The 15,275-nt window shown below is 36.3% G+C and overlaps 1 protein-coding gene across 12 annotated transcripts in view; it reads left to right on the top strand.

The window, feature by feature from the left end:
- Positions 1-15,275, top strand: part of LOC128162819 (tyrosine-protein phosphatase non-receptor type 4-like) — a 71,716-nt gene that overhangs the window by 53,154 nt on the left and 3,287 nt on the right. For 9 of the 12 annotated variants that reach the window (XM_052826215.1, XM_052826208.1, XM_052826211.1 and 6 more), the window contains 10 exons: positions 9,369-9,458; positions 9,773-9,916; positions 10,189-10,258; positions 10,560-10,720; positions 11,096-11,186; positions 11,332-11,405; positions 12,560-12,835; positions 13,186-13,334; positions 13,575-13,710; positions 14,908-14,953. In XM_052826215.1, the coding sequence (XP_052682175.1) occupies positions 9,369-9,458; positions 9,773-9,916; positions 10,189-10,258; positions 10,560-10,720; positions 11,096-11,186; positions 11,332-11,405; positions 12,560-12,835; positions 13,186-13,334; positions 13,575-13,710; positions 14,908-14,953 (1,237 nt within the window). Of the gene's footprint in view, positions 1-512; positions 4,150-9,368; positions 9,459-9,772; positions 9,917-10,188; positions 10,259-10,559; positions 10,721-11,095; positions 11,187-11,331; positions 11,406-12,559; positions 12,836-13,185; positions 13,335-13,574; positions 13,711-14,907; positions 14,954-15,275 lie in introns of those variants that run through there. The other 3 variants (XM_052826204.1, XM_052826206.1, XM_052826207.1) reach the window with 2 other exon arrangements.

Raw genomic sequence — 15,275 nt, forward strand, 5'->3', positions numbered from 1 at the left:
ATAGGAGGGGACGATTTTTAAGGGTGGGGGATGGGAAGTTAATCTGGGTACTGTAAGGTTATTTATTTCAACTCTTGAGATGTATAAAAATGTTTGGTTTGTTTTTAGTACATATTATGTAGATTCATAAAGGTTTTTTTGCTGACTCTTCAGGGGTTTTAAATAAAATGAAAAGAATCTTGATGGGTGAAATTTCAGTCAGGTTGCACAATTCTTGTTGAGGGGTTTTTTTTTTTATTCGTTGGGAGATAGATGATCCTTTTTTTCAAACCTGTGCCCTGAAATTCTTGCAAGTGTTTAGGATGAATTCAGTTGCGCAGTTTTAATATCTCAGGATTTAAAGAGACATTGAAGAGAGAGGGAGAGAGATGGCAGTACACATGTGCCAAGATTTATGTGTGGACGTCAAGATTTTTAAAAGAAAAGGGCCAAGTTTACACTTTATTTTTAAAAAAAGAAGAACCAAGAGAGAAAAAGGAACCCCTAAAAAAATATAAAGATAATAAGAAAACCCGAAAACTTGATTTCACCTGAAGCATGAGTCACGCTTTCTTTGCTGGGTATTAAAAGACAAACTTCCCTATGATATTTCTCATTGCAAAACTGCACGGCTAAAATGGAATGTAAGGTGGCAGTGTTAAACAAATACAGAAACTTGTACAAATCAATGAGGGAGAGGAAAAGACGATCAAGTCTCAAAAACAGGTTTTATTGCTTCCTAATCTAAATCATTAGGAAACCAAATTATCATTACATAGAAGAAGGACTTTGTCTAATTGTCATATGGTTTTGGCTTTTAGTGGTTTTCTGTTTTTTAGATGGGTGAAGAATATTTAAATCAACTTTACGTCACAGATTAGGTGTTTTTTAAAAAGTGTGAGGCGAATTCCATTGTGCTATGTGAACTCAGAAGTGATTAATCAGGATTTATAACTCAAAGTTTTTCCCAAAAGAAACGGAAAGGAAATATACATCCGTAATGTTTAACTCTGAAATTTGTTTTCCTTCTCGGTGAAAAGATTGTGTGCTTTTTTCCCTTCTTTCAAACCTGTACAATAACTGCCCATTAAGTACTCCTGATGCTTTCATTAAAACACCCGCTAATTTCATATACAGTTCACCTCCTTGGTTTTTTTTTTTTTTACCTGTGCCGCAAAATGTCTGGCAAAAGAATTTGTCATTAATTTTTCTTTCAACACCATGTCATATTTCATACGCATGACGGTCTGCTGTGGAATTTTAACTGTAGCGTAGCATTCAACGATCCCGGTACATAGTCTGCCGAGTTGCACCTTAATAGAGATAGAGACGAATACCAACCTCATACCAACCCCAAAAGAGAACTTTTTTCGTGGCTTTTTTTATCCACCCAGAAAACAGGATCTCAGTGTCTCGAGAGGAATGTGTGTACATGTTTGTGTATTTAGTTCGATTTTTTTTTCCTTCCACACCTGAGATTCAAATTTTTTTTTTTCGTGTGGACTTAACTGACATGGAATTTACTTAAAAGGAGTTAGAGGTGTTTTATTATATGACAAGGTTCTGTCAACAAAGGAACTAGATTCATGGCTTCAACCTGTGTACAACTGTGTATTCATTAATTTTTTTTCCATTTACTGAGTGAAAAAAAGATAAATTTCTTTTGATTTTTCCTTTTTTTCCCTCCCAATATTCTACCTGGGAAATATGCAGATCTCTATTCATATTCATAACAACCAGTGGAAGGATTATTCACACTCGTAGATTAATGGAGGAATTTTTTTCTTCGGAATTCATTTTGTGATTTGATATAGATTATCATTCAGAGATTTTTTTCGTGTGTTGATTAGCATGGTGGTGGATTAAACCGGTGTGTGTTTTTTCACAGAATCCTTTCCCTGTAAAACTTCCACACTCTAAGAGTGGTTTTCTTGAGTTTCGCCGGTATTATGGAGAATAGGCAGAAAGTTTGGTCACACTTCATGGAGCAGGTTTTATGGAAATGAGATCAAGTTTTAAAAGATGACAAAAATTCATACTGCATTTAAGAGCTCAGACTGAATAATAAATGATTTCTATTTTCAGTAGGAATTTCGTTAGTAATGCAGTGCGATATGGTGCAATCTGACTGTGATTAGGCTCTGGTCGTGTCATCAGTGTACTTTCTTTTCATTTGATTTACAAGTTTTAAGGAAACATCTCTTTCATTATTTTTTCCTAACAATCCAATTATAATTTATCGGTGGGAATTTCTTATGCAGTCTAACTGCAATGGTCGTTTGCATGGCTGCCCCTGTTTCGCCTCGATTTCGGAGAAATAGGGAGAAGCCAGCCGTGAAGACGGTGGAAGCTCACGGTAAAATTCGTCGTCGTAGGGTCTCAAGAAGCGAAAGTCTAGAATCTCGACCAACCAAAAAAATCTCACCCGAGCTGGCTCTGGCAGTTAAGCATGATCTCATCGCTGGTCATCACGAGCTGCCGCTAGAGGAGAGGATTAAAGCAATTGTGATTGGAAATAGTCGGGCAATTCCTGGACGTCTTGCAGAAAAGGACATGAAGAACTTGTGTTCATCTGTGGAAATCCAGGACTGGATTTGTAAATCCTTCGTGGAGAAAAACTTGGTTAAGGGAGATAAATCAGCAAAGGGAGGGAATTGTGACTCAGGAGAATCCTCTGAGGATAATCCATCTCGGAGAGCAAATCAGAATCCTCAAATGACACAGAGTGATGTTGACTGTAAGAGACAAAGTAGTCAGTCGCAGTATGATCACAGATTAAGTACACTCGTACCTAGAAGTAGAAGTGTTCATATATGTAAAGGTGATCAATCTAGTCAGGATAAAACCATTGCTCAAACCCATGCCAGTTCTTGCCAAAGAAATACAACAGAACCCAGTGGACTCAACAGTAACACCAGTGATAAAGGTGTCACAATGAAACAGAAACCAAAAAAGAGTGAGAGTGTTCAAGAGGTTGGAAGCTCCAATATAACGGATGCCGAAAAACTCATGTATAAACTAAGATCGTCGAGCATTGTCAGACACAAGAGCCTGTACAGCCCCTCATGTAACGTCACCATGTTGCTGCCTCATCCCCAATCCGAGAGGGGACGGTCCGACGACTTTCTAGTGCGATCCCCTCGGAGCAAGTCAGAATCTCGAACTTTGTGCCGAAACTTGCAGTCTTCCAATTCCAATTTGGCGGAGGACTGGAGAGAGAATGCAGGATATCAATCAACCAGGGAGATGTCTAAAACATCTACCATGGCAGACACCAGAGAGGCAAGTGTCTCCGAAAAACCCAAATCCCCACGCTCAAGTAGAATAGTCAGGAAAGGTTCCAGTCTTAGCAGAAATAGAACAGATCTTTTTCGAGCTGCCAAGGAGCATCCAGGCAGCATTTCAAGGTTAAAAGAGAAGTTTGCCAAGTTATCTGCTGCTGCCTCCCAGCGGAAGTTGAGCAATAAACTTTCAGTCACCAGAAGGAAGAAAAAAGATATTGCGGAACCTTCCTCCAAAACGACCTTAGATAAAGGCTTTGAACAATCTGTATTACAAAGTGCCAAAGAATTACAATCCTATAGAGTAGAAGAAAGTCCAAGTGACTCTAAAAGTTATTACTCTAAGATTCCAAATGATCTGAAGCCAAATCATTCCCGGTCATCTAGCGGTATAGAACAAAATCATTCCAGGAATTCTAGCGGAATAGAGCAAAATCATTCTCGTAATTCTAGTAGTATAGAACAACATCATTCTCGTACTTCTAGCGGAATAGAGCAAAATCATTCTCGTAATTCTAGTGGAGTAGAAAAAAATCATTCACGAACATCTAGTGGAGTCGAACACCATCATTCACAATGCTCAAGCAGAATTAACTACAATCATTCAAGTATGCCAAGCGACTATGACTATTATTTAAGAACTCCCAGTAGAGGAGAAAAACAAAGTGCCAAAGATATTCAGCCCGCGCCATACAGAGGGGCCGAGAGTCAAAGGGACGATAAACCTAGCCATTCCAGAACCCCGAGTAAAGAGGAGAAAGTTAGCGGCGAAGCACGCAGGAAAACTAGTCAGACTTCCACAGAGTCGGGGTCAGGAGGTCATCTGATCCTCAGACAGTGTCTAATTGGAACCAACCTGGCCTTCGGATTGGTCCAACTAAACACAGGAGTAAGTAAAAATAGAAAAAGAAGGGGGGAGGTAAAAAAGTGGTATCATATTAAATAAAAATGTGAATAGGGGTGGGGAAATTATAAGAATGTTCAAAAGAGGCGTCATATTTACATACATACATTGGATTATTATAATAGAATTGAAACGTCATTATTTTTGTGAGTGAGTCAAAGTAGTATTAACAACTTATGAATTGGTGCAACTATAAACAGTAAAATTGAAAGAAAACCATAAAAGGGTTAAAATAGAGGTGTCATATGAAAACATACGTGTATATTGTGTAGGGCGACAAAATGATAATGTCATTATTGTGAATGAGTCAGAATAACATAGGTGACAAGAATCTCTCATGCTTGACAAGTTCTTTCACAGGTAGGCGATGAATAATACACAACCTTGACCTTCGCCTTGTGCATCTTAATGTGTTAATTTGTATGTCCTGTTTGCGATAGATACATTTTCCTGTTGATAAAATGCAAGGAAGAGGTTCTTGTAGAGTTTTGATACATTATTATGTCTTTGAAAATGGTCCAAAGTTGTGTGTATGGCATGAAGTATCAGAGTAAATCTGATTTTCTGATAATATTCTTAGTGTAAGTGCTATGGTAGTGTTTCATGATTTTGTATGTGAGAGTTGTTAGTGTTTAAGTGTATGTTATCATTTTTCAAGTGAATGTCAATGTTTTTGACTTGATGCCAGTGTTTTATGAGTGTAAATATAAGTGTTTGTGAGACAGTTTAGTAGTGTATGATTAGTGTTTCAAATTGTTTATGAATATATATATGAGTGCTTATAGAGTGTTTGTTGGATTTTCGGGTTTTCAAGTGTTTCTGAGTGTATGTTAGTGTTTCAAATTAAAAATGAGAGATTATGAGTGTGGAAAAGTATTTCTGAGTGTAAGGTATAAATCTTATAATTAGTGTTTCTACATAAAATGTATGTCAGTCTGTTGTCAGTTTGTGTGATTGTGGTGGTGAAGAATTATGCAAGTTTTTATTTGGCGTGCATTTGAAACTACAGAGGTAAGAAAGCTTTAAAAAGGACAAGTGAAAGTATTATCACTAAAATGTTATTGAGGAGTAAGTTCCGGTTTTTACTGAGACTAGCAGGTTGTCACATTCTGCATAACTGGGCAGGTGGATCAAACAAGCAATGAGTCAGCTTGACTGTGATCTACCACCTGACTGCTACATGGAGAGTTTTTACCAGGTCTGTCTGGTCATAAAAGTGTCTCTGTGTACCAAAGGACCAGGTCTTCTCCTTTCTTGTTTTCCCATGACTTGATTAAAGGAAGACAACAATGAGTTTCACTGGTCGTTATTAAAGCATTACATATCTAAAATAATAGTCAAATGGTATTAAAACATATTGAAACAGAAAATTAGTTAACAGAGTTTGGTGGACCCTGATAAATGAATCTATGATACTGTTTTCAGTTGTTTTGTTGGGAGATATAAAGATCTGTGGGGATGTGGTTGGTAAGAAATTTGCTGATACAGTCTAGGAAGAAAGGCTTATGGCTCTTGTGTTTGAAGATGGTTGGGGGGGGGGGTGTTTGATGGTGGATTCTTGGTGTTAACATCTGTTAAGCAATAACGTCGCTGCATCCTATTGTACCTGACATAATGAGCCGAGGTTTCATACATGGCTTTTGACAGTGTTGTGATGGTTTCTGTGTAATATGGAATTCCATTGGATGAGCACTGAGGCACTAAATGTACCACAGTGTGCCATGCCATGTTTTCCTAACTGTCAGCATTCCTTTGGTGTATTTTCTGGATGTACAGAGAGAGGCCTATACATGTCATACAGAGTGGGTATTGGTTGTTGTGTTGGTTCGTGTACTCATGTAGTTTTGTTTTCAGTTATATGGATCTTAGGAAAAAGATATTAATATGACAGTGTAATAATATTTGTGGCTCATTTTCATCTTTCTCACCTTCCTTAAGATTCAAATCCTATTCCCTTTACCTAAACATCTCCCCTCATCCCCCTCCCTCTCGCCCTCTCGCCCTCCCCCCTCTCTCTCTCTCTGAAAACAATAATATTCATTAACTCGTTAACAGCTGTATAACCTGACCTGATTTAATCAGAGGTAGATACACATGTAGGTGTTTCTGCCCTGCTCACCTGCTCACTGACCTAATTACCACCATTACCTGTACACATACACACGCTTCCTCTGTCTGATTTGGTTGTATATAAATGTCATTACGCTTGTGATTATTGGCAGTCTTGTTTATGTGCTGATTTCCTGTCTTCATAAAAGCTGGGGGAGAAATATCGCTTACATATGGCAGAGCATCCCAAAGCCTGTCAGGAGCACCGTGCTCAAAGAGAGAATGATGTTTGACTCCTCCTAATTCTGGTGGATGATAATTTGGATTTTGAAGGTCTGTCTGTCCTTGGTTCGTGGAAGAACTTCAGGAATAACCGGTGTGGAAAGATTAGTGCATACATTAGGAATAATCTGTGGGAAAAAGAAAAGTTGAATATGCTTTTGATTAGTATAGAGACTTGGAATTTCTCCCCATTCATTTGAATCATTGAACGTTAGAAAGAAGTGTTATTGACTCCTTAATACATATAGGATAATCCTGCCAATGTGATGACAGAGAGATTGGAATAGAGTTTGTGACAGATAGATTGAAATAGAGTTTATGAAGGAGAGATTGAAATAGAGTTTTGGGGAATTAATAGAGGGTGTGTATATAAAGTGAGGCGTATGGATTAATTGCGGAGGAGAGCATCGCGTGGGCTGCGTGCACTACAGTAGCATCTTGTTGACTGCGTCTTTGGATCTGTGACAGTAATAAGTGTGGGTATAATTACATCAGCTCGACGGCTCGTTGGAGTTCGCATTTTTTTTTTTTGTGTTTCTCTGTGATTGGATTTTGTGTGCATATTTGCAGTATTAACCTTGCAGTTCCAATAAGAAATATTTTGTTCTGTCTTTTTCCTTCTCTATATCTCCATCCAATCTGCTATCTTGGATTAAAATACAGAATGTTTCTGTCTGGATGAGATATTAATTTTATTGGAACTTCAGGTATGATAGATTATGTTGATTACAAAAATTGTGTAAGAAATTCCTGGATTTTTTCTGGAGTGATTTTTTATTCCAAACTGACAGGAAGCTGGGATTGAGTAAATAGATAGTAACTATAGAGTAAAAACGGTTCATATGTCTAATGGAAATACTTTTCAAATAGTGCTCACCAAAACAGTGCCTCATCGGGGATTAATTAATTATTTTAGAACTAATTACTGATGAACATTGAGAACTTTACATGGGAGTTTGTGAATGGATGCGTTTCTGTTGAATGGGATGTATATTGAGGACATTCTGATTTTGGAAGAAATGTCAGATGATGCCTTAATTTTTGTGCCCAAACGACTGGGAATGAACTGTTAGTTGAACTCCAATGTTTGTAACTGTTGTAAATTTTGAATAGAAGTTGCTTACCAGAGACATATGAGTGCAACTGGAAATCTATATTAAAGCAGGGAACATCTTGTCGTTTAACTGTTGGACACCATATTGCATAATTTTTATAGAAATCTGAGGAAGTGACATCTGTTTGTTTAAAAGAAAATTCATAAAAAATGACAATGCAAGATATATAAACTCAAAATCAGTATTTCCGTTTTTTCCCCCAAATAGATGAGGTTAAGGTGATTTCTGGGTTCATTAAAAAAAAATTGAGGTTCAACCCCACTGTTTTTCTTTGCTAATTGTAATATAAATTAGCAATCATAATGAATGATTTTTGATCATGTTGACACTATAAGAAAAGCTCTGTGAATGAAAACATGGATACTGATATATCAAAAGCATGATAGCTGAATCTGCTTCGTTTGATGATGTCATTTCTCCGAGGAAAGTGAAAGTTTGCTCGGATCAAGCAAGTGAACGTTCTTCGTCCTCAGAAAGCGAGTTCAAAACCATGGGCTCTATGTTTAATTATGAAGAAATTCTGTTTACTGCTTTCAATGAGTTGGATTTACCATCCAATAAGGTATGTGGGCCTCAGAAAACAGAATAAATAAATGAGCTGAATTTAGACAGAAAATATCATTCAATACAATTTTTTAATAGTTTATAATTTAACGTATTTTTTGGTACTTTTATTCTTCCATTCTTGTAATGAATTTTGAGAGAAAGAAATAATTATTTGATAAGCTTGTGCAAAAAAAGGAGAGAGATGAGAGACATAAGGCAAGAGAAAGAAAAGATTTGAAGGGCAAGAGAGGATGTTTTAGTGTTGACAATGAAAGGAAGAAATAATTAGTAAAATTAGAAAGGGCAAGAGAAAAAAGGCGAGAGAGAGAGAGAGAGAGAGAGAGAGAGAGAGAGAGAGAGACACGTATAGACATATAATATGATAAGACATCTGTTCTGCGGAGTCTCAGTGATGGGCCCCCTGTGTAATTACTGCTGCAGACATTACATCTGAATCTGTTTTGGATCAGAACGCTTAATTCCAAGGCTCTCTGCTGATTGGGTCATCCACTTGTTTTTCATTCAGCCAAATTAAGGGCAATAAACCTGTGTTGTTGATTTCTGAGATTAATTGCAAATCCAGTCCAGATGAACTCCAGTTAATGGTGAATTATCCCCCTCCAACATAGTTTAGAAAAGTATGAAAGCAGAGCTGCTGGAATTGGTGGTTCTTGACCTTGTGATGACTTTGAGAGATGACTTTGGAATTTGGTTCACAGATATTGATGATGTAGTTAGTGATTGGTTGATCAAGGTTGGAAGTGCATTTGCACTAAAATGATCATTTATTCATTGTTAACAATGAAATAAGACCTATAATGGGGGGGGGGGGGGGGGGGGATGCGTATAGACTTGCTTACATTGAGCTTGCAATTAACACTGAAGTTTAATTTCATGATAAAGTTAAACAACACCCTTTTTCAGGTACCTGCAGTTTTACCTCAATTCATACAATGTTATTTATCAGAGGAAAATATTGCATTGTGCTGGTGGCATTCTGTAAAATTATTGCCCATATGGTTAGCTTAACCTGGCCTCATTATGGCCATTTTAACGTCAAACATGGGGTACATTTATTGCCGTATCTATATATTGGATATATCATGGCAATTTTAAGGCCAAACTTTGGGGTAGTTTTATTGCTTTTTTAAGGTCATCCAGGGCTTTCTTGCTATTTATAGACTAAGTCGATATTTTTATTGCTATTTTTAGCCTAACGGCAATAGTCACACTGATGGACATGGTCTGGTTACCATCCGGATGAGGCCGGACGACCAGGGCCGATTCGGATTTAATGTCAAGGTAAAAATCTAACACTGATTCAAGGGAGCTAACACACAAAGATTTGTTTATAAGGCATTTCGTGATCTAGCATAGTGACAAGCATCTTTTATTTGCGACAACTTTATATCAAGATTTTCCTGTGCTAATTCCCATTATGGTGACATATTGTAATTGAGTCTATATATGAAGATAGTATTGAACATTAACAAGAGACATAAAATGATTGATTTGTGACTAGAAATTTTTCTAGCTAAAAAGTTGTCCAAGCAACAATTATTATGAATCTTACATATGGTAGTTAAGACTTTTAAGAGATGTCCTATTTTTGGCAGGGTGGTGCTGACCAGGGGATGCCCATCATTGTGTCCAGGGTGGCCCCGGGAACGCCGGCCGACATTGCCATACCCCGCCTCAATGAGGGAGACCAAGTGCTATTTATAAATGGACGGGATGTTTCTCAGCATACACACGAACAGGTGAGAGAAATGACCTTGGCTTGTCCTCCACTTATAATGAATTCTTGGTGTAATATTCAGTAGTTTTCAATTCATTTGTCAAAGTGTATTTGAAATATGAATAATTATAATGATTAGTCGTCAAGAAATTTAATCAAATTAAAGTTTTTAATTTTGAATATAATTCCTATCCATTAATGTATAAATGTAAAAGTTTTTGAAATTGTTTGAAAAGTAAAAAGAGTTACGGTTCCTTATACAGGAATGATGTACCCTAAATTTTTTCCTTTCAGGTGGTGATGTTTATCCGGGCGTCTCGAGAAACCCACTCAGGAGAATTAGTGCTCATAGTTAGACCAAATGGTAACCAAAATCTTCATTATTATCTTCACTGAAAAGACTTAACTTCAATATTATACTCCTCTCACCCCCACACATTTTCTACAATTATATAAAGGTAGTAGGATGTTACTTTAGTTCTTTGTGTGGGAGCAAGTTTCAATCTTAATCTGTCCCACCCTCGTAACTCGAAGAAGCAAGCCTACAGTTTGGTCTAGAAAAAAAATTATTAGATTGCTCCCCAAAACATTTTCCAATTTGTTGCATAAGTATTAACAACTGAATGTCACTGAGTTGTTATTATGGCAATGTTGTCATTTTTCAGTGTATGTGGGTGAGGAGGCCCAAGAGGAGCCCAATCTAGAGTATTTACCGGACAACTACCAGATCATCGCCCCACAGGGCACGGGGACGAACGCGCTGGAGGCCTCGCTCATGTTACTCCAGGAGAGTCTCGACAGTGGAGCGGCCCTGGCCCAGTTTGAGGTAGTTAGCCCTGGCCCCTGTACTATACATAGCTCTGCCCCCTGGTACTATATATAGCCCAGCCCCCTTCATCACATAAAGCTCCAACCCTATAGTGTATATATATAACCCCACCCCTTGTACTGTATATAGCCCCGTCCCCTTTACCACTTATAGCTCTGGTACTATGTATACAGTTGAATTTCGATATTTCGAACACTGATATCTCGAATACCATGGATATGTCGAAGTGATTTGTAAATCCCAACTACTTATTTTTTATGTATTTTACTCGAGATATTTCGAATACTTACTGATTCCACAGTATTTGTTGTTCATAAGTATGAGTATTGACAGTGACTTATATTGGTCTAACAATCCTATCTGTTTCCACAGCAACTGTACAGGAAAAAGCCAGGCATGACGATGAACGCGGCTCGACTCGATGACAACATCGCCAAAAATCGCTATCGAGACATCTCACCATGTAAGGCTAGATCTCTTTTCCTAATCTCGCCATAAATAGTATAATGACTGTTCCTAACAGTTTATCTCTTACCAGAATTTGAATCTGATTAACTTCCAAAATGGTGGTAATCAAAAATATTTGATTTAGATATTATCTATTTCAGACGACCAGACCAGAGTTATCTTAAAAGAACAAAATACGTCAGGGGGCGATTACATCAACGCTAATTATGTCAATGTAAGTGTCGCCATATGATAAAGATACAATCTTTGTTTATGTTCACATTAAGAACAGAATTAGTCAGAGGGTGATTATGTCAATGCTAAAGATGTCAATGTAAGTGTCTCCATGTAAATCAAGTAAAAAATTTTTTAGATACAACACAGAGTGGAATATGTCAGGTGTTGATTATATTGATGCACGGAGAGTGTCACTGTATGATTTAAATATGATCTTTGTAGATGTTGGATGTTATGATGCAAACTCAATGTTATTTTAAAAACAGTTCTGGATTGATGTCACACTTTTTAATAAAGTTTGCATCAGAACCTTTTCTTAAAAATGTTAATTGATTAAAAATAAGCTTTTTTCTACTTATTTGAAGATATTTAACTTATATAATAAATATTACTTGGCCCACGTAGCAGAATTTTAATTAACAAGTCTGCCAGACCCACTCACAATTAAAAAATAATGAATCTGGTCTTTTATCAGCTGACCTGTTAGAATAGACAATTTATTAGATGATTACTTGTTTGATATTAAAAACAGTCTCAATGTCTGATGAGTCATTTTTAATCATTTTTATGTAATTAAAGGTATAATTATCAATATTCCAGTTTTTTTTTTTTGAAAAATTTAATACACATGTACTGTATATCTGGGTTTTTTTCAAGTGTCACAAAATTTTGAGAAAATGGGGAAAATCTGTAACACTTTTAATTTGCGTCAGTCTTCTTTTGTGAATTAGAAAGTTTGTTAAAAAAAATTAAACGGGATATAATTTCCGCATATTCAATTACTTGCGATTTAAAAGAGATTGCGAAAATTAGATCATTGCAAAAATTACCGGAAATATGGTAAATGAAGGTGTGAGGAATTTAATATATATATTTTTAAAATTCCATTCTAAATATAGAGTAATTAAAAACAGTTATTTAATAATCATGTATAACAAATATCATTGAAAAGCAACCATTGCATGTAATGTTTATCTAAGTGTACAAGTTGTTCATTTCTGTTTGCAATTTAAACAAAAATGACTACATGCTGGGAGAAACAAATCTTTAGTAATACAGTAGTGTTATTAACTGCAATAAACCATGGCTAATGTAATATTGAAAACTTTGATGTTGATTATTAGATAAACATTCTCTCTGTCACTCTTTCAGATGGAAATCCCGGGCAGTGGAATTGTCAATCGGTACATTGCCGCCCAGGGACCGCTCCCCAAAACCTGCACGGACTTCTGGCAGATGGTGTGGGAGCAGCATTCTTCTCTGGTTGTCATGTTAACCACAAAGGTCGAGAAAGGTCGGGTCAAATGTCACCAGTACTGGCCAGAAATGTATGAAACAATGGATTACGGACTATTACAAATTACGTGTGTGAAAGAAGAGGAAACGCCTTCATTCGCATTTAGGGAATTTAATTTAACACATGTAGAGGTATGTTTTTTTCTCTCTCTGTCAGTGATGGGTCAATTATGCATACAGGGTACATAAAAAGTGAAAATATTTTTCAGAGTACATTTCTACATCACTGAAATAAAAACTAAGCCTTTCGTGTTTACCCATTGAAATAGGGACTAATTCATATTTTTTAAAAAAATTTTAACAAAGAGTTTTCATTTAGTATCAGTAATATTGAAATTTTAAAGAAAAAAAGTTAAATACCTGCCTATCACATTGTATTAATTTTAAAAAGTTTTGGCAGTTGGAAAAAAGGTTGAATTTTTTTTGGCTTAATCACATACAATGAAGTTATGGTGTCTTTATTGTATTTTCCTTGTTGACAGACCAGCGAGGAGCGACACATATCACACATGCAGTACATCGCCTGGCCTGACCACAACGTCCCAGACGATCCGGCTGACTTCCTGGAATTTGTTCTCAAGGTCCGGCAGCGCCGCATGGGTATGGTGGAGCCCACGATAGTCCATTGTAGGTAGGTACACAAAACGGGCACAGTGTGATCAAAGTGTGAAAGTTCACTGTATACAGGTAGACAATTCATGGTCAGTCAGCATAGGCAAAAAAACTTATACAGTCAATGGAATGGGTCAACAAGTGGTATATTTACAAATTCCCTAGTTTTTTGGGGTTTTGCTTTATTGAAATAAGCTTTCTTTTTTTTTTACTGCAGAATATGTACATTGTCTAATATTTTTTTCTTTTCTTCTTTCAGTGCGGGGATAGGAAGAACCGGAGTATTAATTACCATGGAGACAGCGATGTGTCTAATCGAGGCCAACCAGCCGGTCTATCCTCTGTCAATAGTACGGCAGATGAGAGATCAGCGAGCCATGCTTATACAGACCGCAGTAAGTGTCTACCTCTAACGATTGAAACGCCTCCTGTTATTTCTTTGGCTAACAACCTTAGAAAAGTTTTGTTTCATATAATCTGGCTGACCTACCAAAGTCATCAATTTTTTCAAATTATTTGATTCCCTTTTTTTTTTTTTTATTTTGGCATACAAAACCCACAGATTCTGTTTTTGATTATCAAATTTTTACTCGAGTTTAATCTCAATTTGTGGTTTTTTTTACCTGGTTTTCAGGGCGACAGTTTTGAATAGGATCAAGGCTCTTATTTTCAAATTTAAAGATTTTTTTTTCCCTTTAATTTGTCAGCATATATTGTTGTCTTAATTAACTCAGATGTAATGAGAACATGCACTAGTTAGTTGTACGTGCCATAATGCTCTGTACATATTGAATACGATTCTTAAATTACGAGTTTTTAAAATCTAAAATGGAAGACATGATTAGTAACTACACCCAGTACTTTTAATGTGGTAGCTTAGCTGTTAATGAGTACTAATTATTTCTATGTCACATCACAGTTGATTCCATTACAAACTTTTATTTTTTATATTACTCGAATACATGCATGCATATTGTGTAAGAGACCCTTCAAAAAACAGTTTACAAAGACGATAATGGGGTTCTTAATATCTGCATCTCAGTGCCATAAAAGGGTGTGCAGATTTAGAAGTCAATATCACTGATCAATTTTACATCAGCGTATTAAAAGTAATTGCATCTCTATAATTCTATAAAAACAAAAAGGCTTGCTTCCCAACATCATTGTATGATTCTAATCTAAACCAGAAGTGACTAAAGTTTCAAACCATGATCATTTCAAATGGTAATTTATATTTTCATATAAACAATTTACACTCCTAGATGACCAGTTATCCTATATAGAAGTTATGTTAATTAATAATTAAGCTTACTGTGGCCACATCTGGCCAAGACAAGACAGACAAAAATGGTGGGAAATGCGGCAGTTGTTGACTGTTAATTTTCAGATGCAGATATTTCTCTAATACGCTGATTTAATTTGGGAGTACCTATGCTCATTAGGACATACTAAAACTGGAGTTTTGCATTTACATGTATTTGACAAAATAAGTTTTTTAATTGCTTGTAAAGAGGTCATGTTTTAGAGAAATTATTGTGTTAATACATGAACTAGATTCGTGTTAATGCTAGATGTTTCTTTGTATTTTGTAGACTCAGTATAAATTTGTGTGTGAAGCCATCCTGAAGGTTTTTAGTGGTAAGCATATTTTCTTTTGTGATACAAATAGGCACCAACGAACTTGCAATTGTCTTCATGTTATATTTTTTATCTCGACTGAACCCCCCCCCCCCCCCCCCCCCCCAAAAAAAAAAAAAAAAAAAAAAAAAAAAAAAAAAAAAGAAGATAAAAACCAAAACAAAATTCAAGATATTTATAGATGTGTATGTAAACAAACAATACCAAGTATTCTGGATTATCAGTACAGCAAAACTCGGATATAACGAACACGGATATAGCGAATATACGGCTATAACGAATTATTATTCACGTCCCGGCAAATTTCTTATATAAACCTATA

Source organism: Crassostrea angulata, chromosome 9 (genome assembly GCF_025612915.1).
Source record: "Crassostrea angulata isolate pt1a10 chromosome 9, ASM2561291v2, whole genome shotgun sequence".
Lineage (NCBI taxonomy): Eukaryota > Metazoa > Mollusca > Bivalvia > Ostreida > Ostreidae > Magallana > Magallana angulata.